The sequence below is a fragment of the Sander vitreus genome, chromosome 14, assembly GCF_031162955.1.
Source record: "Sander vitreus isolate 19-12246 chromosome 14, sanVit1, whole genome shotgun sequence".
NCBI classification, from domain to species: domain Eukaryota; kingdom Metazoa; phylum Chordata; class Actinopteri; order Perciformes; family Percidae; genus Sander; species Sander vitreus.
In genome coordinates this window covers 16786734-16813995 of record NC_135868.1, presented here as the reverse complement: position 1 = coordinate 16813995, position 27262 = coordinate 16786734, and the positions used below count along the sequence as shown (strand labels likewise).

Sequence of the window (27262 nt, the reverse complement as noted above, 5' to 3'; positions counted from 1 at the left end):
ATTGGAATGGGTGACAAATGGATCTGTTATTGTCAACAAATCCTATTAACCAACCAATACTTTAGTCAGTCCGTCTCTCAATACTTTTCCATCTCTCCGGCCAATCTGATGCTATCAGCCCTGCATTCATTTGTTGCTGCTCAATATTTTAATCTTTAAAAACGGGTCACAAAAATATAGTTTTATTTCTTCTTTTTTTATGAAAAGGCTGATTAATTTCCTAAAACAGCTGGGCACTGGCTTTTTTTGCAAACGTCACTCAAACAGGAGGAAATGGTGTATTTGTTGGGGACTATTTTTAGCTGCGTGTTGATACACATTTTGTGCTTTTGTGAGAATTTTTGACAGCAAGACAGAGTATGTGGGATTGACTCAAAATAACCTGCAGTGCCCGTGTTCATCATAATGAAGGAACATGTCACCCAGTGCAACGGTGTAGCTTTTGGACAACAATGGAGCTCTATAGCACAGAGGAATAAGATATATCAGGCTTTTGCTGCACCAACAATTCCTTTTAGTAGGATTTGGTTTTGGTGTTTTTATGGGATTTGTTGACGGTAAGAAAAATATAGAATATCACTAGAAATGTCTCAAAAAATGAGACATTATCAAGACAAAATAGTAAGCAGTCAGAACATGCATGTCTAATTGTAGCCTATATTGAACAAGCAACTCAAGAAAACCTTTTCAGGAAAAAATAGACAGTTTCAGCCTGACCTGGCTATTTTAGGTTGGCCAAGTAATAAAAACAGTGGCGAGACATGGCTGTTGGCCAGATTGCCTTGGGCACTGCAAGGCCCCAGACAGCCGAGATGAGGCTGAAGCATTCTTAAATTATAAAATGGTGAAAGGAAGAATAGGCAGATGGACTTATGAGCAGCACTTTAATATTCTTTTCTGCATGTGCAGGCTCAGAGGGACATCATCTTTGAGCTGCGGAGAATTGCCTTTGACGTGGAGTGTGAGCCCAACAACAGTGGCAGCATCGAGAAACGCAAATCCATGTACACCCGGGACTACAAGAAGCTGGGGTTCATTGTAAGTTTGGCATGTGTTTCAAATGGTCTCATAAATTCACTCATTCGCTGATGACATACTCTGGCTAACACACACACACACACACACACACACACACACACACACACAACTGAGATCATAAAGTAAAACACGAGGCCGGTCTGTCCACATGGGATGCCTCTTAATTGGATATGAAAATCTGCAGATTAAAGCATGTGTGTATGTGTAGGCATGCCCAGATAAATTGTTTTTGTACAGTGGTGGAACAAGTATTCAGATCCTTTACATAGCTTAAGTAAAAGTACTAATACGGCAATTTAAAAAAAACTACTGGTATAAATGTTATCAGCGGTAAAGTTTTATCAGCAAAATATACTTAAAGTAAAAGTACTAGATCTGCAGAAAAAAATGCCCATTTGACTAATATTTAATAATAATAACTGAATATATAACATCTTATGCATGACTTTGTGTTGTACACAGTGGTCTAACTATAGCATAAGAACTTGAACTAAATCCACTGTGGCTTGGTGTAAGCTCAGAGCTGTTTTGGGGCTCTTCCCATCCACACTCCCACTGCACTGTGCTCCGTAAAGATAAGGACAATTGGACCGACTTGTCTCCACTAGTGTGGAGTGGCTTAGTCTGCTTTCCATACTAGACAGCTTGCACGCACACACACACACACACACACACACACACACACACACACACACACACACACACACACACACACACACACACACACACACACGCCATAATTCTCTAGACATACTTTATCACTGATGAGATCATTTGTTTGCCTCCTAAAGCCTTCAGGTGGTTCTTTTAAGTAGGGATTGTTGCACATGCTGGAATATTTTTCACTTGTCCATATGAGGGTATTGTTTTAAGTTATGCATGTCCTCGTGTGTCTGTTTCTGTTTTAAGCCTATAAGTTTGCTTCCTGTCAGGCAGAATTACAAAACTGATGAGGCAGAGCTCAGTGTCCTCCATTCCTCTTTCATCCTCCACTCTCCTTCCTCCTCTTCCTGTCGCTTTTCTCTTCAACATCATGTCTCACCTTTTACACTCAACATGAGCTTCAGAGTGATGTATTTGCATCTGTATCTGTGGATTTAATCAGTTGACTGAATTCTCTGCAATATCTGAGGGGAATTAAGAATGATGGACTGTGACAGCGCAGGCAGCATCTAACTGCATATTTCATGGTGGTAGTGAAGAGGCTTGCTATTGCAAAGTTTTGGGTTTGTTTCTTCACATTTTGGGTATTGGTGGTTTTAGGCCAAACACAACATTGTGATAATGTTATGTATTGAGCATAATGTAAGTTTTTGTTTCACTGCTGTTCCTTCCAGACAGCCATCAATTTCAATTCATTTTCCTACATTTTGACTTGAAGTGTGCTTTAAGATAGCATCACTATCCAGGGAAACTCGTGAATAGCACAATGTCAATTTTTTTTGGATAATTCAGTTAGGTTAGTTTTAGTGCCTAAGACACAGGACGATTATCTGAACCTTCTAAAGAGCATTTCATTTTTTTTTTTTAGTTTAACTGACATCCTAAAAAATCACCAAATACAGATTGACATGGTTTTCTGGACAGAGCCGATATATAATCCATGAGTTATTTCATTGTTTTTCAAGAAGAAAAAAAACATATATAAAATATATTAATTTTCATACTATAGTGAACTGAATAGTCAGTCAAAAAAGTAAAATCATGCCTTGGAATACTGCAGTTTTATGGTGTGTGGTTCTTGAACCCCAGGTTGCTAGTAGGAAAGTGGTTGTACTGGTGTAACTCCCAGTGTGATTGCCTGACTGTTGCCTTCCGTGGATTATACCTAAAAGAATAAAGTAAGATGTGATGGAATGTATGTGTTAAAGTACATGTTTCCCCCTCCTCCTTCTATGTCTCTCAGAACCATGTGAATCCAGCTGTGGATTTCACCCAGATTCCTCCGGGCATGCTGGCTCTGGATAACATGTTGTATTTTGCCAGACACCACCAGGACGCCTATATCAGGGTGAGCATACGTACACTTTTTTTTTTTTTGCAGTTCTACCCTATAAAGACACAAACAGTGTGATAGTGTGATATTTCGCCTCGTCACCTCAGCTTCCTACCAAACCTTCTTCCCTCCAGCTCATTCACTTGTTTGTAGTTTCTGGCTCGTTCCCAAATTGTCTTTCGGCTAAAACTGCATTTCATGAAGTTGCTCAGCCCAGACGATAGAAATGATTAAATTCCTTTCAGCGTCAGTCCCCGAGCAACGGTCTAATAACTTCATTTTTACATGACCGGCAACATAATATTATGCTCCTGGGTTATAGACTCATATGATGTAGTATAACTATATGTAATGGGATGGCGTTCACTAGTTTGGTGATTAGTGTGTTTGCTAATTCAGGTTAGTTTGAACCATTTTATGGCAGCTGTCCAGCACTCTATTGTGATTATACTTATGTGTTTTTTGATCATGGTACACATGCAGCAGTTTAATCACCACACCTGCAAATCTGTGTGTGTGTGTGTGTGTGTGTGTGTGTGTGTGTGTGTGTGTGTGTGTGTGTGCGTGTGCGCGCTTTGTCATAATGATAGTGTGTGACTCTCATAGTCTCTGAACTTCAATGCGAGAAAAGAGATGTCTTAGTGCTGACTCAGCCCTTACCAGAGTGAGGAAACACAGCCTCCAATTTCCCAAATTAAACTGTCACCAACTAAAATGATTGGGACCTTGATGGCCTCATTTATGGCGCACTGCCACCATCCACATAATTAGAGTGAATATTTTTTCTGTTGAGATTTCATTTATGTTTTTTGGCTTCCAAGCAGATAGTTTAGAGGGTCAGATAAGGTCAAATATTGACTCATAGTTTCAACCATAATGGAAATGTTTATGGGAAAATGACCTTCAGTGCGCCAAGCCCGCCACTATAAATGAATGCAAATATATTTTACATATACTTCTAACCACAAAGCAATCTTGAGAGTGCAATCCTCTGCCAAGGCCTCAAAATACTCTATATTTGTTATTTTAATATAAAATGATTTCACATCTTAAAGGTACTACCTGTAGGATTTGAACATTTCTGTCTTTGGCAACTCCAAGTTGTAGTGTCAAAACAGGTACCACCGCAGACACCAATGTATGACTCTACCAAGAATGAATGGGATGAAAGCAGCAAGATGCAATATCACATGAAGATTCGTTACATAGAGGCTTTAATCTGGCCTACAAATCTAGACACACCCATCTAGATGCAAATTTATTTTGCAGCCAGGGGGGTGTAGGCACTCTCCGTTGGCTTGCGAGCTGGAAAAACCAAACTCTGGTCAGGCCAATCACATCGTGTATAGAGTCGGTGGGCGGGCTTATGGCTGCTGCTGCTGGGAACAGCAGTCTTCTGGAAGACTTGGAGTTAAGCTTTTCTTTGAGAAAAGAACAAAGAACGGCACTGAAATCATTCTTAAAAAAGGAAGATGTGTTCGGAGTTTTGCCAACCGGATACGGCAAAAGTTTAATCTATCAACTAGCTTCGCTACCTTTTTCATTGCTCTGCCTGGTTGTAACGCTATCCTATTGCGTGCAGAGAGAATTTGAAAGACAACCATTTATCCCGCCCCTCGGATTGAGCTCCATCAATGGTGAGATCCCAGACCCAGCATCTTGATGCGAGTCTGGCATGTCAGGCTAGCTTTAATCTGCATCTGGATACAGATCGACGTGCTACTTTTAATATTACCTAAATTCCAGGAATAGTAGGAGTTCACTCATAACCACTGAGTCACAACAGTATAAATGTATAATGTTGCAGTTGACCCACATACTGTATTAGGTGAAGTGTCATCACATTTTTAGGAGTTTTTTAATTCACAGGCACATCTGTTGTTGTATTCAGAGAGTAAATACACCAAAACACGTCATCAAATATTTATCCATGTTTTGACCCCTGAAGAGATACAGTCCTGATATATCTTGTATGGCTGATATGATTGTCTGTGTTTCTAGATCGTCCTGGAGAACAGCAGTCGAGAAGACAAGCACGAGTGTCCGTTTGGCCGCAGCAGCATCGAGCTGACCAAGATGCTCTGTGAGATTCTCAAAGTGGGCGAGCTTCGTAAGTCTACATCAGCAACACACATTTTCCACTCTCTGTGTACTGTTGCTGGTAGTTCGTCTTCATCGTACTACTTCTTTCGCTCACAATATCTTTAGAATTAGCACACACACAGTTTGAGAAATGGCTCACGGACTGCTTTACCCACAGAGATGCATATACTTATGTGCACAAAAATATAAACCTCCATACACACATACTCATGAATACACACATTCCATCCCCGTGAGCATGAAAGCTGCCATTATGTTCAGTAATTGTGCTGCCAGGAGTTCATTATTTAGTGATCCACCTTGCCCCCATTGAGCCCCTTTCAGCCTAATATACTGCCTCTGGGAGGCACACTGCGCAGAGAAAGAGATGCTGTGCTCACGTCCACTCCAAATTGATGTGCCCTTTTCATTTGTCTTTACTTGTTTAAATGGGCGAATTGGTCTCCATTCCACTCCAGACTGACCCCTGCTGCTCCCTGTAGGGAGGGAGCCGGCATTCTTAGCTCAATTTAAACTGCCCTTTTCATCTGCTCATGTCTTTTTGTTCATGGAAGATTTAGACTTGGCTGCATTTCAGGGTTCTTCACTCAACAAATTGCAGCAAGGGACATTAGACTTATAGTGTCCACTTCTGTATCTGTTCCCTTAGAAATGCTTAGAGAAATGTCATGCAAATGTCTCTCATCTGTCCTTAACATTGCTGATAAAAGTGCCAGGCTATATTTCAATACAAGATAAGAAGGGGCAGTAATACTTTTTTAAACATTTCTAAGCAAATTGTAACTTTCCTGTCCTTCTTAATATGCTCTTATCTCCGCTAGACTCTGCTTTAATGCAAAACGTCTCCTCCTTCCAATTCTGAGCACATACTGTGGTCAGCAAAGGCAAATGCATGCTGTCTACACTACTTTATTGCATAAATGCATTTACCCAACATGTGTGTCTTGACCTGGAGAGACAGGTAACGTCTTCTGTGGAGCTGTGTGACATGTGAACACACATACTGAGCTTTAGTTTTCAAAATTTTAGTGATGGTGGCTTTCTCCCTAACTCTGTGTGTTTCTGTGCATCTACTTGTGCAGGCATGTTTATTTTCCATGCAGTGTGTCTCGGGGCTTTATTTTTATTCAGTGTCATTAGTTTTTATCCCAGTGGCTCCACTGCACATGCCCTTTTGATCTTCTCTCTTAGCAGACCGAAATTGCTTAGAAATATCGCTTTGACCTCATTCATATCAAAATGCAGATTTAGCAACCAAACTTGTCCCAAAATGGGGAACCGACCTACAAATTCTGCCCCAACATATTGTAATTGCCCTGGTTTCCCGGCGTGCGTGCGTGCGTGTGTGCGAGCGAAATGGGGTGGACAGATAAGACTTACGATGATCTATAACCTGCAGAGGATGACTTATCTGTTTGAGATACTGTCTGTTGCTATAATAACAGCACATACACCCGGTTTAAGACAGAACAGGAATCCCATATACACAAGTAGGTCATCTACGGGCACACAATTAAAACATTATAAGCATAGACAATAAAACAAATCCCTTGCAGGAAATCACTAGGGACAGGAGAGGAAATACGTTTTGATATATTCATATCCACTGCGTCCCAAATCGTAATGTTTCCATCCATCTTTGTCACAATCTTCCAGTAAATATTTGCACACACTTGCACTCACAGAGCATTATATGCATCTCATCCTTATGGGAGGAAGCCAGTGTGTCCCAACGTTGTCATAAGCTACACTGCATCTTCTCTTGTAGAGAGAGCTAAGTGCGTTTTCACAAGCACCCCATTAGCCCTGTGTATATTAACATGCACTAATGAATGTAAGAGTAGGATAAATGTAACATGGGCCAGGCAGGTGTTGTAAATGCTTGGTGAGTAACGGGTGGTCATTAGAAAAACTGGTGTGTGTGTGTGTGTGTGTGTGTGTGTAACGTAGGGGCATGAGTGTGCGTTTTCCCAGAGGAAAGCAGGGAGAGAAATGAGCCTCAGCTCTATACTGACTGTCATCATTCGGTTGACCTTTCAACAGGGAAACAATGAAATACCTGACACTAACGAGGATGTTGGAGCGTGTGTCTGTGTATCTGGATCATTATCATCACATGTGATAGTGTGGTATTTGAGTCAGAATAATATTAGAAACCTTGGTGCATTTTTTTCATCAATCAAAAGCACAGGTGTTGCCAATTACATTAACAATAGTTTACGTGTCCGAGTATGTTATGTAATGTTAGCATGCTAGCATGCTGTCAATGTAGCTGCACCCTTTATATGTTTAAAAGTGTAGACCAGCTCCTGGTGAAAACTTAATTAAAGCAATCACAAGCATTCTGTACTGTATTTCTCTTCTCTGTTTCTTAAATGCCCCCCTTTTTTTCCTCCAAATCCCTTTTGTGAATAAAAGCAGAAGAGAAGAGACAGCAGATTAATGGTAACGGTGTTGATGTCTTAACCTGTCTTAGTGGCTCATTTGCTATCTGTTTGTGTAAAATGCCAGTATGGCTCTGGCAGAGGCCAGACACACACTCTGTTTTCTCACAGGGATGAAAGACAGAGGGATTCTGGATTTGCCGGTGGTTGTTGAAGTTGCCTTTCTTCCTTGCTGGCCTCTTCAAGCTCTCTCTCTCTCTCTCTCTCTCTCTTTTCAGTTTAATTGTTCGCACTCTTCATGCTCTTTCTTTCAGGCTCCATCTTTTTCTTCCTTCTTCTCTGTGGGTCTAAAGAACATGTGTCCCTCTCAGACTTGTAATCCTCACTCATCCTTTCATGTTCTGGTTTTGTCTTTTTCTATCCCATGAATTTGACCCAAACAAAATGACACCAATACGCAAGCAGGTCTCTTTTAGGCCAAAGGATTTCACTTTTACATATCCTTGTTTTGAGATGTTCTGACATTTTCCCTTTTGGTTGTTGAGATATTTAATTTCTGTGCAGATGTGGTCTGGATATAGGAGGTAAAGGAGCTTGTTTGGTTAAATCAGCTGTCAATGCTGCTGGATTCTACATCATTCATAACACCATCCAGGTGTCACTCTCTCTCTTCTCCCATTAATTCATACCCTTTCTGTTTCTCTCTCTCTCACTTTTGCATTTGTTGTTGCCCTGCCTCAGATCCTAAAAGATTAATTGTCCCACCATTTTTCTGCTGCAACGGGCTTAATGGAATCTGCGTCGGTGAGGTGCCAAGCCGCAACTTTTCAGACTCCTGTTTAAGCAGGCCCATGCAATATTTATGAAGTTATTTAGAAAGGGTCAGACATCGTGTGTAATGGCCTTGCTTGTGGCATCTTATTGCTGAAACGGAAAGCTGGGTGGTGAACCGTGGCAGAGCCGAGCATGGACACACGCATGCTAACAGATACACATGTGAAACTCAGAGACCAGACCAGTGCATCTACAGTACTAGCGCACACACACACACACACACACACACACACACACACACACACACACACACACACACACGGGTAGATCTGGGCAGGCTGTCACAAAATGTACTCATATTTGTGTGTTCCATCAGAGATAGCCATTAGCCAAGGCCAAAGGGCCATGTTCAGCACCATAGACAGCTCCATTTTACATCTTGGCTCATGATCAAAGTACAGTACACTAATGCAATACATCATTTGAAATATTTGGATTGATTTTCTATTTGAGTGTATTTATTTTATTTTTTATTTTTTACCTCAAGGACAGTACTAAGGTATCTTCCTTTTGTATTGCTTAGTTATGAGCCCTTGCATCTTAATAAACTCAGAATGAAGCACTTTGATAAAGGTGCATTGCGTGCGTGCGTGCATGCATACTGTACCTGGATGGCTGAAGCATGTGTGTAAACAGTATGTCCAAACCCAGCAGGTGATTCAGAGTCATCCAAACACATTAACTGGACATGAGGACATTCCTAGGTTGCCCGCTGTGTTGCGTTAAAAACAACACAAATACTTACACACACACACACACACACACACACACACACACACACACACACACACACACACATACATACATCTGATAAATTGCACAGTGTGAAATTGAAATGCTGGGATGTGTTTGGACTGGCCCATAGTGCGTCACTGAGATGCAGTTTTAACATGTGCATGCTGACATGTGCTGTCCCACACTCGCAGTCATGGTCAAAATAAAATGTCCTCTTTGGTCGTGCAGTCATACATCTGGGTTGAAGAGAAAATGGCAACAGAAAATCTCACATCTCAGATTCTCGGACTGTGTAATAAGTTTAAAAAATGTACTAAGCATGTTCAGCTTTTCAGAACGTTGGTTCTGAAAAGCTGAACATGATTCTCGGGTTTCTGTCTACTTTAACACTGACTACTCAACTTGCAAGTTATTCATTTTTATTATTCATTGTTTCTCTTTATTTTAAGATAGAAAAATCTTTTCGAGTAGTGAACAACTGCATCTATTATACATTTTTGGCACATACTGTAGGCAGACTCTTGAAACCGAATGGGAGTTGTAGTCGTTAATGCTAACAAAGTAATCCTTTTTATATATTTGTTAAGATACGGTGCTCTAATTAGGTAAATCCTCTCCGGTCCAGGCATTCTAACGTGCAATCAAACACATGACTTTCTGCAAACTTGACAAGGTTGTGCATGAGAACTGGGATATAGAAGCAGTTAATTCAGCCAAATTGTGGGGAAAATATGATTGTGCGGATCATAATGACCATACTAGAGGACTGCGGAAAGTGGATTATTCTGCATGATTATTGAGACATTTGGATTTTTTTTTTTATACCAATGGAAACTTGCAACTTTGCATAAAAACTAATAAAATAATTCATATCTAAACACATCCACCCTTCAAGTCTATAGGGGGTTAGTGTTTCAAAGTATCACTTTTCATAGGATTAATTACATTTATGACCCACTAAGAGAGACGTTTTCCCCACATACTGAGAAGTCATTACATTATACAGTAATTCAAATAATACATGAGCAGTTACTTAGGGCAAAGTAAGAACAAGAATATGACTTTCTAAGAGTAAATCACATGCTAATTTTCCACATTTGTTTTCAAATCACTGGAACTTCTGAAAGAGTTATGAAACCCCAAGGAAGCACATGCTGAATTATAGTGTATGAAATTTACCTTACATGATATGTTTGTGTCCTCTCTAATTTATCATTTTCAGTTGGCTCCCTTTTGTAAGCAGTTGCTTCCACTGATGAAGTATCAATGGGATGACAAATGTATTTCCGACATTACTATGCTAACATTAGCATGAGCTGAACATTAGCTTGGAAACTGATCCATTTTGAAATGACTTGTTAAGTCTCAAGGTTTTAGCTGCTAATCCCTCCCGTAGGTCTCCTTCCATGATTTATGAGTGAAGTGGATGATGGCAGGGGGAGGAAAGGCCAAGTGTAGAATTCCAAGTATCCCTTAAGTCTTGACATGAGGATTTTTGCAGTCGGCAACCACTTTGCACAGTTGTCAGTTGCAGCCTTTTGTTAAAGGATGGGAGCCTTCTTCAAGGTTTTCCACTTCGTAACCTCAGGCATACACCAGCAAAAGGTTTTTAAATTAGAGTGCACAAATAACAACACACTTAACAGATGGGTGCTCGAGAATCTCAAGTTTTAAGTATTCTTAGAGTTTTTCAGACCCTCCTGTCAGCTCTCAGCAATCCCTGGTGAAATCAGACAAAACACTAGCCTTTCACTAGATGTACCCAAACGCATAAACAATGTAATTAAATCCTTGCTGAGGAAGCTGAGATCTTGGAAAAGTAAAAAAAAGTTGTTTAGGAAAATTCCTTTTTTTTAATTATATAGTTTTAGTATATTTTCTGTTATCAATTTTTTTTTATCAGACATCTTACAGTAAATCAGAAGAAGAAAAGATACAGAACAAACACAAACCAATAAAAAGCAACAAATAAAATAAAAAGCAACAATAAAGGACAAGGTAAATGTGAATTTCTTCATCAAAATTACAAAGTGAGTCCAAACCTTTCCATTGATAATTATTATTCCGTTCAGTCACAGATCCAGAAGAGGCAATGTCTGGGATTGATTTTAACTATTTGTAAATTTAAGGATTTCACCTTAAATGAAAGAAAGTGCCTGCTTCATCTTAACCTCCAACAGTTGTATCATCCCTGAGTCTAATTTAAAGAACACAATTGGTTAATGATACCTGTGTTTAATTCTCCCACTGCAATTCTAGTTCTAGAAGTATAATTATCATTTATTATCATTTATATTATTCTGTTTTTGTGATTTAACAATGTTTTTTTTATTTTTCATTTTTAACAACATACCAAACATACATCTGACAACATGAACCCCCCCCCACAGTAACTATACTATTCAAAACCACTCAACAGAATAGTAACACAATAGACAATAAACCATAAACCAAATAAACATACAGTATGTATATATACATATTTTTTCAAATGCCGCCACCCTAGCCATCTCACAAGCCTAGTGCTGGATTGAAGTCACCCCTTCATTCCTCCATCCCCTTAAAATAATCTGTCTGGCTATCATTAAACTAGTCTGGACCCAGCTTCTTATGTGCTTATCCATCCCTCTTAGGATTGACCCATCTCCCAGAACAAATAATCTTGGGCTGAATGAAACCTGGGTCCCTGCAATCCGACATAGGTTATCCTGTATCCTGGTCCAAAATTCCTGGACGTTATCACAAGACCATAGGACATGAAGTAATTGGCCGTCCTCTGTCTTACATTTCCAACAATTTGGACCAATTCTAAACAATCTGGAGGAAGTCCAATAGAAGCGACGCATAATCTTGAACTGAATAAGGCGCACCCTGACATCGCGTGACATAGTTTTAATATTCCTACAGATTCTGTCCCATTCCTCATCATCAAGTGTAATACTCAGATCCCTTTCCCATGTCTTTTTGAGGGCAGTCCAAGCTCCATCCCCCAGGTTCTGCATAAGCATAGAATAATACCTGGAAGCCTCATGACCTTTTCCATATTTCAACAACACTTTATCTAAACATTCTGGTGTCTTTGGGGCTGAAGAACTGGATCCAAAAATCCCCACTAACAGATGGCGAAGTTGCAAACATCTGAAAGATTGAGACCTGGGGATTCCAAATTTCTGTACCACTTCCTCAAAGGATTTCAATATGCCACGAGATACATATTCCCCAGTGTGACAATTCCCTTTTTTGCCATGGCCTCTTGCCACCCGCAACACCGATGCTCTTAAGAATCTCGCCCGAATGGTCCGGGGTCTGTCTCCTGCCTGGGGCTGCTGGCCAGTGGTTCTGTGTGCACGCTCAATCTCTCCGTTATTCTCCAGCGACTCACGAATCTGCTCCCCCCCAAAAACTTCACCTCCTTCCTTACCCTCGGGGATGCCCAGAAAACGGACATTATTGCATTGGGATCAATTTTCAAAATCTTCCATTTTTTTCCCAAAGCATGTCGACCCCTCTCTTGCTAGCAGCAGGATCATCCAGTCTCTCCCTCTCGGCCGCCTCTAAACTTGCAAATATCAAATATCTCTGGTCAGAATCTTGAAAAGAATAAATACAGCAATGCACTATACAGAGCTCCTCCTACGCCCAACTTGTTCGCCATTAGGTCACGTGACACCTCTTCTGTTGTTTTTTTATAATTAAACTATTCTGTTCCTGCATTTGGGCATACTCAGACAGAGTGTAGACGTGACTCCAATTGTCTGATTTGAGATTTTCCTTCAGAAGAATCGGGCATGATTGATGTCCATATCATACTGTAGCTCCTATACCTGATGTATTGATATATGAGAGATATGAGTTGTGTTAAGTGTTTTTAATAAATGCAACAAGGGAAAGCTCTGACTTGATAGAAAACCCACAGCTTGAAGCAGTCTCACAAGCCTTATTGTATTTGAGAAAACATGTCTGTGGAAGCAGATGTACTGCTAAATTTGTTGTGTCTCAGTCCAGAGCGCTGATGGGTTCGCTACATGCCTCCTTCTGTCTGATTTTCTCTTCTCTCCATCTGCTGTTCTGCTCTCCCTCACTCTCCCTCTGTCCTCTAATGCATCTTGACCATTGTTGGGGACTGCATGCTCAAATGGTTTAGTTACGTAATTAGAGACCACAAAGGAAATAAGGCTTTGACTTTTCCCTGTTTTCGTTCTTATCTAATCAAGGTTCTCCAGATGCTTCTTTTCCTCCCTAAAAAGGATTTTTTTTTGTAAATTAACTCAAAATAGATTGAAAGACAAATTCAATACTGTGGGCAAATAGTAGTTTATTTTGTACAGCATTATATTATTACGTATTTCAACTTGAACCAGTGACCTCATTTTCCAATCATCATTAAATGATTATTATTTTCAGGGTAGAGATACTCCAGTTGGAAGAGCGAGTACAACCCAGCAGCCCTGCTGATGTGACCCAAACATTATAAAACTGATTCATCATTTTACGTTTCACAGATTCCAAACTCAAACACCCTGAGGCATTACATTTTAAGGTGACGTATTTGGCCTTTTATCTACTTTAACAGGGTTAGCAAGATGTAAATTAGCTTGCAAGCTTATTAGTTTCCCTTTTCAACTCAAATACTAATTATAGTTGTGGTTCTCGCACTGCTAGCCAATTTGATATCTCTATGGCTGAGTGAGCATCTGTGTGAGTCTTCTCTTTGTGCTAAATCAACTGTATTCAAAGATGGTTCCCCATTTACTTCAATAAAGGTTGCCTCAGCTGCAAACGCTTTGTTTTTCAGGCTTCTGTGTTCGTGAGCCCATAGCACATGCATGTTAGATTGTGTTTTTGATTTCAATGATTGAGCATGGAAAAAAGTATTTCTGTGCTGGAGAGCATCGCTCGACCTGCAATTTTAATTATTATGACACAATTTCTGTCATGTTTAAGTATAGGGGGATCTTACCCACACTCAAGTACGACATACGTTCAAAATGGTAAATAGCTTAAAGCTATCTACCTAACTACTACTAACAATTAGAGCAGCACAGTCAGTGAAAATGGCTTTACTATAAGCTTATTTTAAACTGGGATATGTATTACCAGTACAGTATATGTGGTGTTGTTTGCTGTAGTATAAGAAATACAGAGTCAGCCTGTGAAGTCATCTAGCTGGCTGTGGTTGCATCTCTGTGTACCTGCTGCTTTGGCATCCTGCACACACGCAAACAGTGACTGGACCGGAAAGATGGTGCTGACGCTGCTTACTGGACACACACACACACACACACACACACACACACACACACACACACACACACACACTCTCCGCTTGTCACAGTTGGACATCAGAGCATGCTGGTGTTGTAATTAGAGTGAGGATGACACTTTTCGCTGTGTATTCATCATGTGGCATAGCTGCAAGGTGACTCTGGGGGTTGTTTTGCTTACTTTGTGCACACTCATGGACACACATACACACAGACAAATACACACTGGACCTTGACAGATGTCAGGGTGGCATTCAGCCCTCACGTCTCTCTCTGTCTGTCTCTCTCTCTCTCTCTCTGTCTGTCTCTCTTTCTCTCTCTCTTTTCTTTTCACACATACGCAGAGATACCCACACATACGCAAACAGACACCCAGCTGCACACTCACACACTTAGTCACCTCTCTCTTCTCCAGGACTCATCTGTGTGGTGGCCAGTTGAGTAATTAGTTCTCAGTTGACGTCACAGAGCCCTCAGAGCCCTCACGATGAATGGACTTTGATAAGAGCGTGACAGGTGACAGCGGTCCCACACTCAGTCACGCTAGCATTCATTCGCATACACATAAACTGAGTCACTTTAGGGACCTTTTGACCTCAGCCCAACCACACACATCCCAGGAGATGGATGGATGGAAGTGACTTGAAACTTCTCTCTGCCCACAGAGCTTATGCTGCGTTTACATCACGTTTCAGACTATAATTACAAGCAACCAAGGCAGAAAAGCATCTGTTGTAATTCCAAAAGATATTGTGAATTTCTAACCCTGACATTATCTCCTATTTGATTAGAAGACAAGAAACGATTTCAGCTAATATAAAATAAGCTGTACGTGTGTTTGTATCTGGTTTCACTTGTCAATAAACCACCTTGACTACAAGTCTCCATCTGAGAAAAATGCGTGAACAATCATTCCACTTCTTGAATTCCTTCGTTTGGTTTTACTTAACGTGAAAGTCCCTTTCTTCCGAACAGGTTTCTTGAGCTTTTTAATTAAATTACTAATTATAAACACTTTCTTTGCTCAAAAGAGGCGTGGCAACAGGATATCAGTGTGAGTGGGAAAAAAGTATCTATAGTATTTGCACAGGACTAGTATTACCTGGGGACCTCTAATAATTTCTAATAATCTGAGATTTGGGGCCATATTAGCTGCGTTGGCAATTGTAAATAAAAGTTTTGACAGAGCCTTGAAATCGTATTGGGGGGGATAAGTTCAGTAAATTTAAGTAAAATACAGACTTTGCTTAGCCCATGCGAATGTGCCGCACAAAACACAGTTGTGTATTCCTCATGTAATTTCTAAATCAATTTAGGTTCCCTGGTATATTCAGATTTCACCCTCCTTACGTGTCCTTAAGCAGAACAAACACAACAAAGGCAAACCGTTGTACCACCAAATCATATCTATTTTGTAGTGACATATGGTCACAAAGTATTGCACCGAAACCGTAAAAAAGTTGTTCTTCTGATCCATATGGGCATATGGTTCGGCATAACCTAAACTGGTCATCACAGTGTCCTGTTACCTACTTTATGGGAGGTACAGGAACTTAACATCTGGCTGTGCAGATGGATGAAAAGCATACAGCACAAAGAAAACTCATTACAGCCCATTTTCCATCCATCTATATGGTCATCTGTGGACCCATATGCTCGGCCAAAAAGAGTCATGACTTGTGATTTAAATTGAGAGAGTTCACATCTACCCTGCCGCTTTGTAGCGTGTCATCCAGCTATACACAGAGTTGTGTGTGTGTGTGTGTGTGTGTGTGTGTGTGTTCCTGGCTGTGTGACTCATCCATCAAGAAGTCGAGACTCCTCAGACACTTGATGTGTCCAGTCGCCCACCGCATCTCCATGACCATGTTAGCCTGCCTGTGTAAGAGAAGGCTGTTCCTGAGTAGATGAAGGGAGGTTGAGAGGTTTTACATAACCCGTTTCAGATTAAGGTTGTGTGCGGCCTAATGATTTGGGGCAAGAGTTCAGTTCACTTCAGTACAGCCAGCCCAGCTACTAAGCCCCATGAGTCAGTGTGATGGTTGGTGCAGTAATTTATTGTATAGCAGATGTTTTTTTTATTTTCTCAGAATAATGCTGAAGCATGTCTTCGGTTAAAGACTGATTTAAAGCAAGTAAGGCCTAAAGCACTGGTTACCTAATCATAGTAACATGACTTTGCACTCACACAGGCCATCTTCGTTCAGGCGGATCATTTTAAGTGCATTTGTGCAGTGGTGAGAATGATTCAGACGTGACATTTCAGCTGGCTGGAATGCAACTGAAATGCTGAAAAAAAGAAGCACTAAATTGTTTGTTTTTTCATCTGCAAAAACTATACATTCAAACAGCTGGCAATTTTTAAAGGCTCAATGAAATATAGTGCAGTCTGTAAGGACTGGGATAGTATTGTTTTCCTCTGTATTAATGTAAGTTTACATTTCTGACTTTCAGCTTTAATTTGCAGGTATTTGCATCCACATTTAATGAACCAATTAAATTGTAACCCTTTTTATACATAACCCCAAGATAAAAAAAAATGTCTAGGAGTTATTTAAAAACTAGTGTGATCTAGACTATATTTTTATTATTTTTTTTTTTTTCATAGCTTCAAGTATTACACCACACATACTGTTGCGTTTTCATAACAGGAGTCTGCTAAAATGCAGAGCAGTTGAGCTCAGATTTCCCCCTCCTTAAATTATTTCCTCAGCGTGGATGAATTATGTTTGTTTGATGAAATATTCAGTGATCCACACACTCTGTAACCATTTGGTTAAGTTTGCAATATGAGTATTACAATGCAGAACACTGTGACATATTCTGAGCATCAACGCACTATAATGCTTTTTATTTTTTGCCTCATTGCTGTGCTGCTTCAGGTCCTGCTGAGCCCTGTGAGAGCTAATAAAACTGTTTGTGACTCAGCATGCCTCGTAACACCTGAGGATGGAGAAATTTCTGCAGAGCCACATGAGACTGCTAACTGTCTGTATCTCCCAAATGCGCCTTGACATGTAATTCCTCTCACCTTGCCACCTCAGGGCTCTGTTAGGTCTATCAATAAACATCTCATTTAGCTCAGGGGTCATTTCAAACTTCAAACAACCCAACAACTTTTACCAGTTCACCCTTTCTGTTACATGTTTTCCTGATTTTTACTTTTTCTGTCCCCAGGGGCAATGCACTATTGACTAAGCAGCCTGTCAACATCTGTTTTGGCTCGCCTCTATTAGCTTCTTGATTGACTACCGGCACCAGTAGCACATCCCCCACTCCCCGGATTTCTCACCTCACCCTCCCCTTAATCTCCCATCCATCGCTCCAAATCAAGGCTCAGGTCACTGTGCCCGTGGCCTGCGGGCATCATTCATTATACTGTGAAGTTTCAATTGTCGCCTGACCCCTTCCATCCAATTTCATGGCTGCTCGTGGCAGGCCAGTGCCCCTGCTGCTCGTCTCTGAAACTCTTTAAATGAACCAACCTTTGGCTCAAGGCCGCCACTCATCTCAGGCGATGAATTTAGTTCAAATGAATGTCAAGCCTTGTTATTCTACCTCTTGGTTAATATGGTTTGGGCACTCAAGAGCCCTGGCTTTCCCTTTTCCCTCTCATTCTTATTTCCAACACACTCTCACACAAATTGTGGGAACGCTTTAGTGCACTGCTAATAAAGAAAATAAACCACCTCTGGCATTGAAACATGAAAACTCTCAACTTAATCCAGTTGGAACAGTGTTTGCTGGTCACAATTTGTCTCCAGGGGGTATTTTGTGTTTCAAGTTGATGAGGAGATCCATTTTCAATAATGCACAGCCTTGCTTCGTTGGGGGACTGTAGCTCATTCTCAGTGGCTGTTTCTGTGAAATAAACTATAAGCACATCAACTTCCTGCCATGTCTGTTCATGAGAGATAATCATTCTGCATTACAGTCTGTCACATCTCATATTACTCTGTACTCTATCTGGAATGCTTTATTATGAATATGAATCTAGCGTGCACAAGCCTGATGATTTATTCTGTGAAGTCTCAGAATGATCATGTGTGATCATTAAACGTTAGTCACTTTAACGCAGAACCTTTCAGCAGCAGTTATTTGATAATTTCATCCGTAACATTTTCCAGCTAAGTGATGTTTACCTGCAGTAGCTGTGTGTGTGGGCAGCTTGGCCCTGTTGTTGTGCATTAGTCAGGTTTTTTAGGTCCAGCCTAGAGGCCACATTCCTTCAGGCCCACTTGCATATTTATAAATTGAAGGCCACCATATGGCATCAGTCGCTCAACGGAGGAGAGAGGTAAAAAAAAGTAAATGGACCTATGCTGACCAACTGGCTGTTTCTTTGTCTATGTGTCGGTGTATGTGGACATGTAGTGGATGTAGTCAGGATCAGGATTATTGGGATACGATTTATTGAGCTCTGATGGGGGGTGGGTGCAGCGGTAACATACAAACAAAAAATCCAGACTATGTTCACATAAGTCACTGAAGAATGTGTATTAAAGAAATGGTTTGACATTTTGGGGAAAAAAAGCTTTTTTAACTCTTGCTGAGAGTTGGATAAGAAGGTTGATACCACTGTCATCTTACACTGTCCCTCAAGTACTAACAGTAAAGATCCACATTAATGTTGTATTAGCAACACATTAAGAACAAGAAGAAAGGAAGGTATACTTTATTAATCCCACAAGGGGAAATCAAATTTTATTTTCACTCCATTGATATATTCTCACACACACACACACACACACACACACACAGCGCCCAAATGCACACATGCACAAACAGGTCCTATACACATGCATTATGTATGGAGATATGTCCGAGTGAGTGGGCTGCCTCACAGGATGATGCCCCGAACAGTTGGGGATGCAGTGCCTTGCTCAAGGGAACATCGGCAGTGCCCTGAGCTGCATTTCATTAGTGTTTCAACATGGCCCCCTTCGCTACCCCTCAGCCCTTGGTATGAAGTAATAGCATACGTTGCACAGAGGCCACTTGGAGAGGGAAAGTGGGCGGGGCAGGAGCAGGGGATTGAAATTTGGACGCACTTGCCCTTATTCACTTTCAGCCCAAACTAAACGGATCAACCGCCAGTTGTGGGCTTAGCGCTACTGCTGTGTGTTTTATTTTCCATCTTATTTCCATTAAGTATGGCATTCTATCCCCGTTTTTATGTTCATTCTATGTCTGCTTATGTCATTCAATTTCCTTGTTGTACAGTAGGCCTATTTCTTGTCTGAAAGGCGCTATACAAATATTATTTATAAAAAGTATTATTACTGCTTTTTACACATCATAAATACCTGCAGACTTACTTCAGGCTTGGTAATCAGCTGCATGAGTGTCTGATTTAGAAAATGTGTGATCTGTATCATGATTAGTCATATTAGGCTATAGCTCGCAAAAAACAAATTTCTTCCATGCATTTACAGATAAAGTAGGAAATAAAAAAATCATAAAAAGTAAATATTACCTGACATTAGTTATATTAGCCTTCATTTTACAGTAAAATATCAAGCTAACAATGAGGAAACTAAAGTCGAAATGTCTTCATTTAATTTATTCATCTTCTCCTTCTTTGGATGTCAGCAACATAATTTTTTAGCCGTTGTACATCACTGCCACCTAACCATGGATGTATTTTCTTGCACTAAATGCATAACTGCAATGCATTGTGGGTGATATCCACCTCTGGAGTGACCATCGTTGTTCACTCGCTCCCTCGGCCCTCCAAGGGTCGATATCGCCAAGTTCACGATAATTGGAACGACACTTAAGATGGCGGCGGGTATTCCCCCGAGGGCAAGTGCTTAGGGGAAGTGAACAAGGGCATGTTGAACCACTAATAAAATGCAGCCCAGGAGGCCAACTGGCACTTCTCCAGCTACCAGTCCAACACTCTGTACTTGGTCTGTCTGGGGACATAAACCATCAACCTTCCGGTTCCCAAGCCGAGTCCCTACAGACTGAGCTACTGCCGCCCTGCCACCCCCCTCAGACAGCTAATTTACAGTAATCTCATCATAGAAAAACTAAACTGACGAATCACCAATCAATAATCGCAAAATGGCTATAATAAAAACAATTCTCTGGTCCAACAAGGGCATTTGGGCACTAGATAAAGATAAAAGATGCTTGTCAAACTGCAACTGCTATGTAACTGTGCCAGTATTGGTTTGCCTCGAGCAACACAATGTTCAATTGAAACCAAATGCTTACCCATTACTTTGTAAATAATTGTATCGTAGTGCTAAATATTATAACTGTACTGTATTACAGTACTGTTTTTAGCCTAATGATTACAAAGTGATTACAGTTATGTAAAAATTAAATGAAAAGTAATCTTTGTGTTAAATTAAGTGTCGACATAAAATGGATCGCTGTCACTTACCCGAATCAGCTTTCCTTTAAGCTGCTGCTGTACTGTAGGTGACAACTTTTCTCTCTCCTGTGTCCACAGCGAGTGAAAACTGCCACGACTTCCACCCCATGTTCTTCACCCATGATCGGTCCTTTGAAGAATTCTTCTGCATCTGCATCCAGCTGCTCAACAAAACCTGGAAGGAGATGAGGGCCACAAGTGAAGACTTCAACAAGGTACACTGCTTGCGTGTGTTTTTGGGAGATGGGAGGTTGAGATGAATAAGAATCATCCCTGTATCCCATTTCCATGTACATACTGATTATACAACAATTTTTTTTTAGTGCATTCACATTGGAAAAGTGACAACATTAAGTAAACTCTTTTTTGTTTTTATTTGCGAGTGTTTTTGATGGACTTCTCACAGCTGGTACATATTGTAGACACTGCTACAGGAACATGTTTTGATAAGTTTTCAAATTAGAAATTGGCAGTAGCTTTTCCCAGTTTGATCCATGACAGTTGTTATTTTACAATTCCCTGTTGATTTGGGACACAGCTCATGTCTTTGACTAAATACAATGTTAAAAGAACACAGGAAGATGCAACATTTTAAGAAGACTATGACAGCATGAATCTTTGTGCAATCCAAAATGAGACATGTTTGACTGTTAGAACAACTGCTTTCATATTTGATTATTTATTTGTTTATTCCCCAGTGACCATACAGAAAAACATTGTTACAGAGAAGCAGTGCAACAGATAGATATATGTATGATGTATATGTGATAAAATCATGGCAGGTGTATACATTTGAGCTGCTTTGACAGACACGGTCTTATCAAACGAAAATTGGTTTAATTAAATTGGTTTTGATAGTTTCGGACAGTTTCCTAATATGGGCTTCAAACTTGAGTTGAGAATCCAAAATGGCACCTAGTAGAAGATGACATCGAGGACAGAATGAAAGTGAACTTCATACAGAATTATTGCACAGTAGGATTTTTGCCATGCTTCATAAGCTTTCTGTTGCAGACACTGGCAGGAAGCACAGTCACACAGCTCACTTTTAATTACAACAGTATTAATCATATCTCAAATTTTGTTAATTATTAGAATGGCGTTGCCAAGAGTCCCAAGCAAATAGCATGCCTGATTAATGTACATAGACATGGAAATGTTGTTTTCCTGTTTGCACAGACGAACATGCTTTAGGCGCTTCCTTTTTAAGGGTGCAGATTAAGGGAACTGCATACACATCTCAGGGGCTTTTCAGAATTAGAATTATTTGTACATTGTTTTTTTCTTTCTTTCTCGGATATGAAACATTAGCTGCCTCTATTGGCTGAGCCACTGATTAAACTACTACATCTTCATTTGGAGCTCAGTGGAGTCTGGATGAAGATGAAAACTTCCTGTAAATTGGCTAATGTTGAATCGGCCAAACAGGAAATATGAGTGTGTGTGTGTGTGTGCACTGCCAGATGTGATAGTAATGAGGTGTTTATGACAGATATTGTATGTTGTGTATTCAATTGGGCATCAGATGTAGCTGTCAACAGATGCCATATCCCTTTCCCCTGATTTATCAAACAAATTATGATTATCTTATGCTGTCAAATAACAGACTGACACAAGCTACAAGCCACCCTGTGTCCCAAGCTGTGGTCCGAATCCTCTGCTCATATTCACTGGCTTTGATCAACATTGAAATGTTTCCTCACACATAAATAAGCCGATCCTCACCTACATTTGCTCTGCAGCTCAAATATGTTACACTACTGTAAATGGACACATATTATGCTACATGAAAGTGACACTGTAATTGCTAATTCAGTGAGTGATTGTGAAATGTATTGCTGTTTTGAGACTTGGTACAGTAGTTTGATCTACTGCAGCAGGCCACAAATGAAGAATTACAACATATTGTAGTCACGATGAAAAACAGAAAAATGTTGTGATCCTCTGTAGCTGTTGTTGAATCCACCTACAGTCTATTGAAGTCCTCACCACCATCTGTGACTAAAAAGCCTTTGGTAGAGGAATCACTTCTGAGCATGATTTAATGTTTGGTATTTTTGGTATTATGTTATGATAATTATTTCAGGATAATTTGTCACGTCTGATGATCTAAATGGTGTAATAATTTACTAAAACTTTTCTAATTTTTTTAATGATAGAAATGCCGGGAGTGATGCGACCATCTCTAATAGGCTTGGAATGACTACCACCATCTCATGTTAAGCTGTATTTCTAGTTCATTTTTTGGGGAGAATTCAACACATGTATCATACACACACATCCTCTTGCAAGCGATCCTATTATCCAATCCCATCCTTCACACTCCTCCCTGGAAGGCAAGAGCCAGTTTCGATTGAGTTGGGATAGATGATGCTTTCCTTCTCTCTCCCCTCTTCCTTCTCCTACCTCATCTTTCATCACTCCGTACCTTGGGAGTTTGAAATTCAGCAGCAGCTTGTTGATAGTAAGACTGTTTGGTCTCAAGGGCTTCCTATCAGCTAAATGGTGCGTGCGTAGCTCTGCGCTTCCGGCCTCTAACGCTGAGTGTCTCAGTTTGTATCGGCTATGAACTTAGAAACACTGTGGGGACATTAGCCTCTATGATGATGTCTGAAAATGTTGTACCCAATTCTGTCAACAAGAAACTAAGTTGTTTATCTGTAACTGAAACATCGTCATTGACTGCACATTTAATAAAATGAAGATGGAGAGGAGGAAGATGGGGAAAGCTCAGTGTAAATCCCACTAAACCTTGAGTATTAACATGAGCAAATAAAAATGATAAAATATTAGCAATGACAAAAAAGAGAAAGTAGGTTTAAGTTAAAATGCTTTATGGGTTCAGTAAAGTAAGTAATTAAATGACAGGATCAAAGAAAATAACTGATAACTGAACAATTAACACAGGGATACAGGATTGGAACTTCCATATAAGAATATGGAAGATGGAAATAACAAGTTTTTGATGAATAAAAGATAAATGGAATGTAAAAATCAAATAAAACTTGAATGATGAATCTATGACTTTCTACAAAGGTTAGAACAGTCATACAAGTTTAGATGTATAAAGTACAGTAAGTCCTGACTTGCCTAATAATGGATGGTTCAGGCGTAACTGTGAACAGAGGCTCGGATCAGTAATACACAATAGTAATGCTGTCCATCCCACTTCAGCTGATTTGAAGCACAGTTATTGTCCTTTTAACTCCAATCAATTGGTCATTTAAACTGGACTATTGAACTTTGTAGTTGAGCTGCCTCGTATTGGGCAATCAGTCATGTAATTGATTACTGGTGTCTTGGTCGACTAAGAAATTGATGGTCTTTTTTTGTGGTGTCTTGATGAAGATTGAGTCTTAAGTAGTCATTACTCATAAGTAGAAAATTATAGTCATAATGATATTCACAAATATCAATCTGACAGATTTGTGTTGTAATAGTTTGTGACGATAATGTGTAAATGTAATTGCAATGAGGTAATCAATTCCTCATGTGCATACAGTATATGAGGATATATCCTCTCTGGGCTGTGTGGAAGGTTAATAAGCTGCCTCAAGGATAATCCTGAGGGCGTCCACTTCAAAACAAGGCTAGTTGTACAGTTTCCCTGCATTTCTCACAGTCGCTGCCAGACACTGACGCCACTGAGCTTTCTGAGGTGTGGAATACTTAAACACCTTGTTCAGGTTTTATCGATATTTGCTGTGGCCTGCAAGTGTGTGAGCATTTCTTAAACGCTGAAGGCTCTCTCAGCTGCTGGCTCTTCATGGCTGACTGAGCATCTTCCCTGCACACAAAGACATGAACCCACACACATAAACAGGCTCTTACATTAATGTATGCTCATTATAGACAAAGGCTTAAATGAAGCTTAAAAACACCATGGCACTGAAGCCCCCCCCACACACACACACACACGGACCACATACACAGTCTGTCTTGTTTGCTTTCAGAATGTAGTGTTACTAAAATAAGTGGTAGTAGAGAACAAGAGGTGTTTGTGTGTGTGTGTGTGTGTGTGTGTGTGTGTGTGTGTGTGTGTGTGTGTGTGTGTGTGTGTGTTTAATGGAGGCAAGTCTGATGCTCCCAGGGCACAGCTCCGACCGTCAAGCAACCGTTTCCCCTGTTTCCATAGCAACCTGTGTCCAATTACTGCTGCTGCGCTGCAGTACTGTGGCTCTGTTTCTGTAAGATGGAACCACTTCTCCGCTGCATGTGTACACGCTTGTTTTTATATGCATCAGTGCTTGTGTGCATCGGGGACTATTTTTTTGTACAGCTGCGTGTTGTCTCTTCATCCAAACGTCTGAGCTGAGACCTTCTCCTCCACCTCCTCACAGAGGAAAAAAAGGCTCCATCTCTCTCTGCGCAGGCACTTGGATAAAAAAAAAAAATCCCTCACTGATGTAGCGGCTTGCAGCCACTCACGATACCCCTCCTCCTTCTTCTCCTCCTCTTCTCTAACCCCCCCCCCAACACGCACACACACACACACACACACACACACACACACACACACACTTATCATGTGATCCACTTGCTGCACAACCATTGGCGTCTCTAATCGTGGCGTGTGTCCAATCAGGGCATAAGCCCGGAGATCAACATAAGCGATGCAGAGCAGCCTGGCTGATGCTCTTAGAGGGAGCGAGGAAGGCAGAAAGAAAGGCTTACACAAATATCATAGTAGAGTGGACAGTTAAAGAAGAAACGGGGAGAGTTAGTTTTTTTGTTTTTGTTTTTTATTTAAATGGAATATGATAAAAGAAAGAATCAAATAGGAAACCTAAAGACACAAATAGCCAAGAAAGGAAAAGACAAAAGAAGGAGATGCACGAGCAGTGTTGACAGACAAGTCTTCCCTTATTGTGGCTAATGCTAAAGCTAACTGTCCACAATCAGCTAGAGCGCTCTTCCAAGGAGCCATCTGCTTCCTCCATCCATCCCTGTCTCCCGTAAGGCGCTTAACACTCATTCTCTGGCAAAAGCACGAGGATTCACCAGTCACTGTGGAGAGTATCACACCACACTTGGAAACATGGAGGTGACATGTAAGTACTAAAAGAATAGAAATGAGAAAGATTGAGTGTTTTTTTCAGTTTGCATAGATGGATTGATGGAGCAAGGGGAGGTAGTAGTAAAAGAGGAAGGACTGTTTGTGTTGTTGCCTGGCTGTGTTGAAGGAGGGAGGATGGAGAGTGGAAGGAGAGGAGAAGAAAAGGCAGGGATGGTGAAGATGGGCCAGGGGCTCAGCGGAAGAGAAAGAGGAGGGACAGATGGGGTGTAGACTCAGCGAGGCATAGACCCAGATCACAGCCTTTTCATTATCTCTCTCACACACACACACACACACACACACACACACACACACACACAGATTACAATTTCACCCTCACCACTGCACACCCACATTTACATGCATGTGTGTACACACCTACCCATCATTACACTCCAGGCATCATCTGTATTCCAGTGTACAGTGTGTGTGCATGTGGGGGTTGGGCTTTGTTGTTGTGAATGAGATTACTCCACATCACCAACACCCACTGTTTGTCACCAGAGGTATTTGATGCCACTACAAGTGATCTCCTCCACACTGTCTCTGTCTGCCTTGGATGAGCTTCAACCAGTGTTTTAGCCAGAGGGGTTTGACACAGGATTACAGTGGGTCAGCCCCAGATTGTAGAGCAGGATACTGTGAAATACTGCCAGAACCTGATTTCATTTGTTTTGGACAATACACTGTACAAATGTATCCACTGTGTTTTTAGGCTTGGCTTTGATTGAAGGAACTATGGCTACATCCACAGTACTGTGTTTTCATTTTAAACTGGCGTTTCAGAACTAATCTCTGTCCATACTTACACGCCTGAAACTGCATATCTCAGACCATTCATGTACACTAGGCATGCGCATGTCGGTAAGGCTAATATTGTTGCTGGACACGGAAATTGTCACAAACCGGTCTAATAATAGCTTACTCTTGCACATGCAGTAGTAGCATTACAAAATGCACAATATAACTGCACAACAGCTGCTAGCATAGGCAACAAGGTCAGAAACGGCTGTATTTCGTTATCCGTGTTAAATTAACCACTGGAAAATGGTCACATGATAGGGGCGTGACGAATCAGGGAAGGACACGTTCTGACTGATAAGACCGAATCAGGGAGTGAATGTAGGTGTCTGCGTCATTGTTTCCAAAGGTAGCCCCGGAGTTTTCAAACTAAAACGGAGTCAGCAGCTTTTCCAAATGTCTGTTTTAGAGGCTCGGAAATGCTGGAGTAGTGTGGAAATGAGGCATAAATGTAGCAAATATATTTGCGTTTTTAAATAAGAATGTAGTGGTGTGGATGTAGCCTATGTTTTGGCTACTAGGTGTATAATATATTGAATTGTGCTGAATTTTTAAGTAGATGAATTATTCAGTCGATTGACAAAAGATTATTTTTCAGCAATTTTGATAAGTGCTGAATCATTGGTATTTGGTCACGAAAATTTTCCAAACATTTGCATGTTCCAG

At 40.6% G+C, this 27262-nt stretch overlaps 1 protein-coding gene across 3 annotated transcripts in view; it reads left to right on the top strand.

Annotated features, from left to right (window-relative positions):
- elmo1 (engulfment and cell motility 1 (ced-12 homolog, C. elegans)) overlaps nucleotides 1-27262 on the top strand; it is a 101719-nt gene that overhangs the window by 52569 nt on the left and 21888 nt on the right. For all 3 annotated transcript variants that reach the window (XM_078267285.1, XM_078267286.1, XM_078267284.1), the window contains exons 13-16: nucleotides 910-1038; nucleotides 2945-3049; nucleotides 5036-5144; nucleotides 20818-20954. In XM_078267285.1, coding sequence (XP_078123411.1) covers nucleotides 910-1038; nucleotides 2945-3049; nucleotides 5036-5144; nucleotides 20818-20954 — 480 coding nt within the window. The remainder of the gene's footprint in view (nucleotides 1-909; nucleotides 1039-2944; nucleotides 3050-5035; nucleotides 5145-20817; nucleotides 20955-27262) is intronic.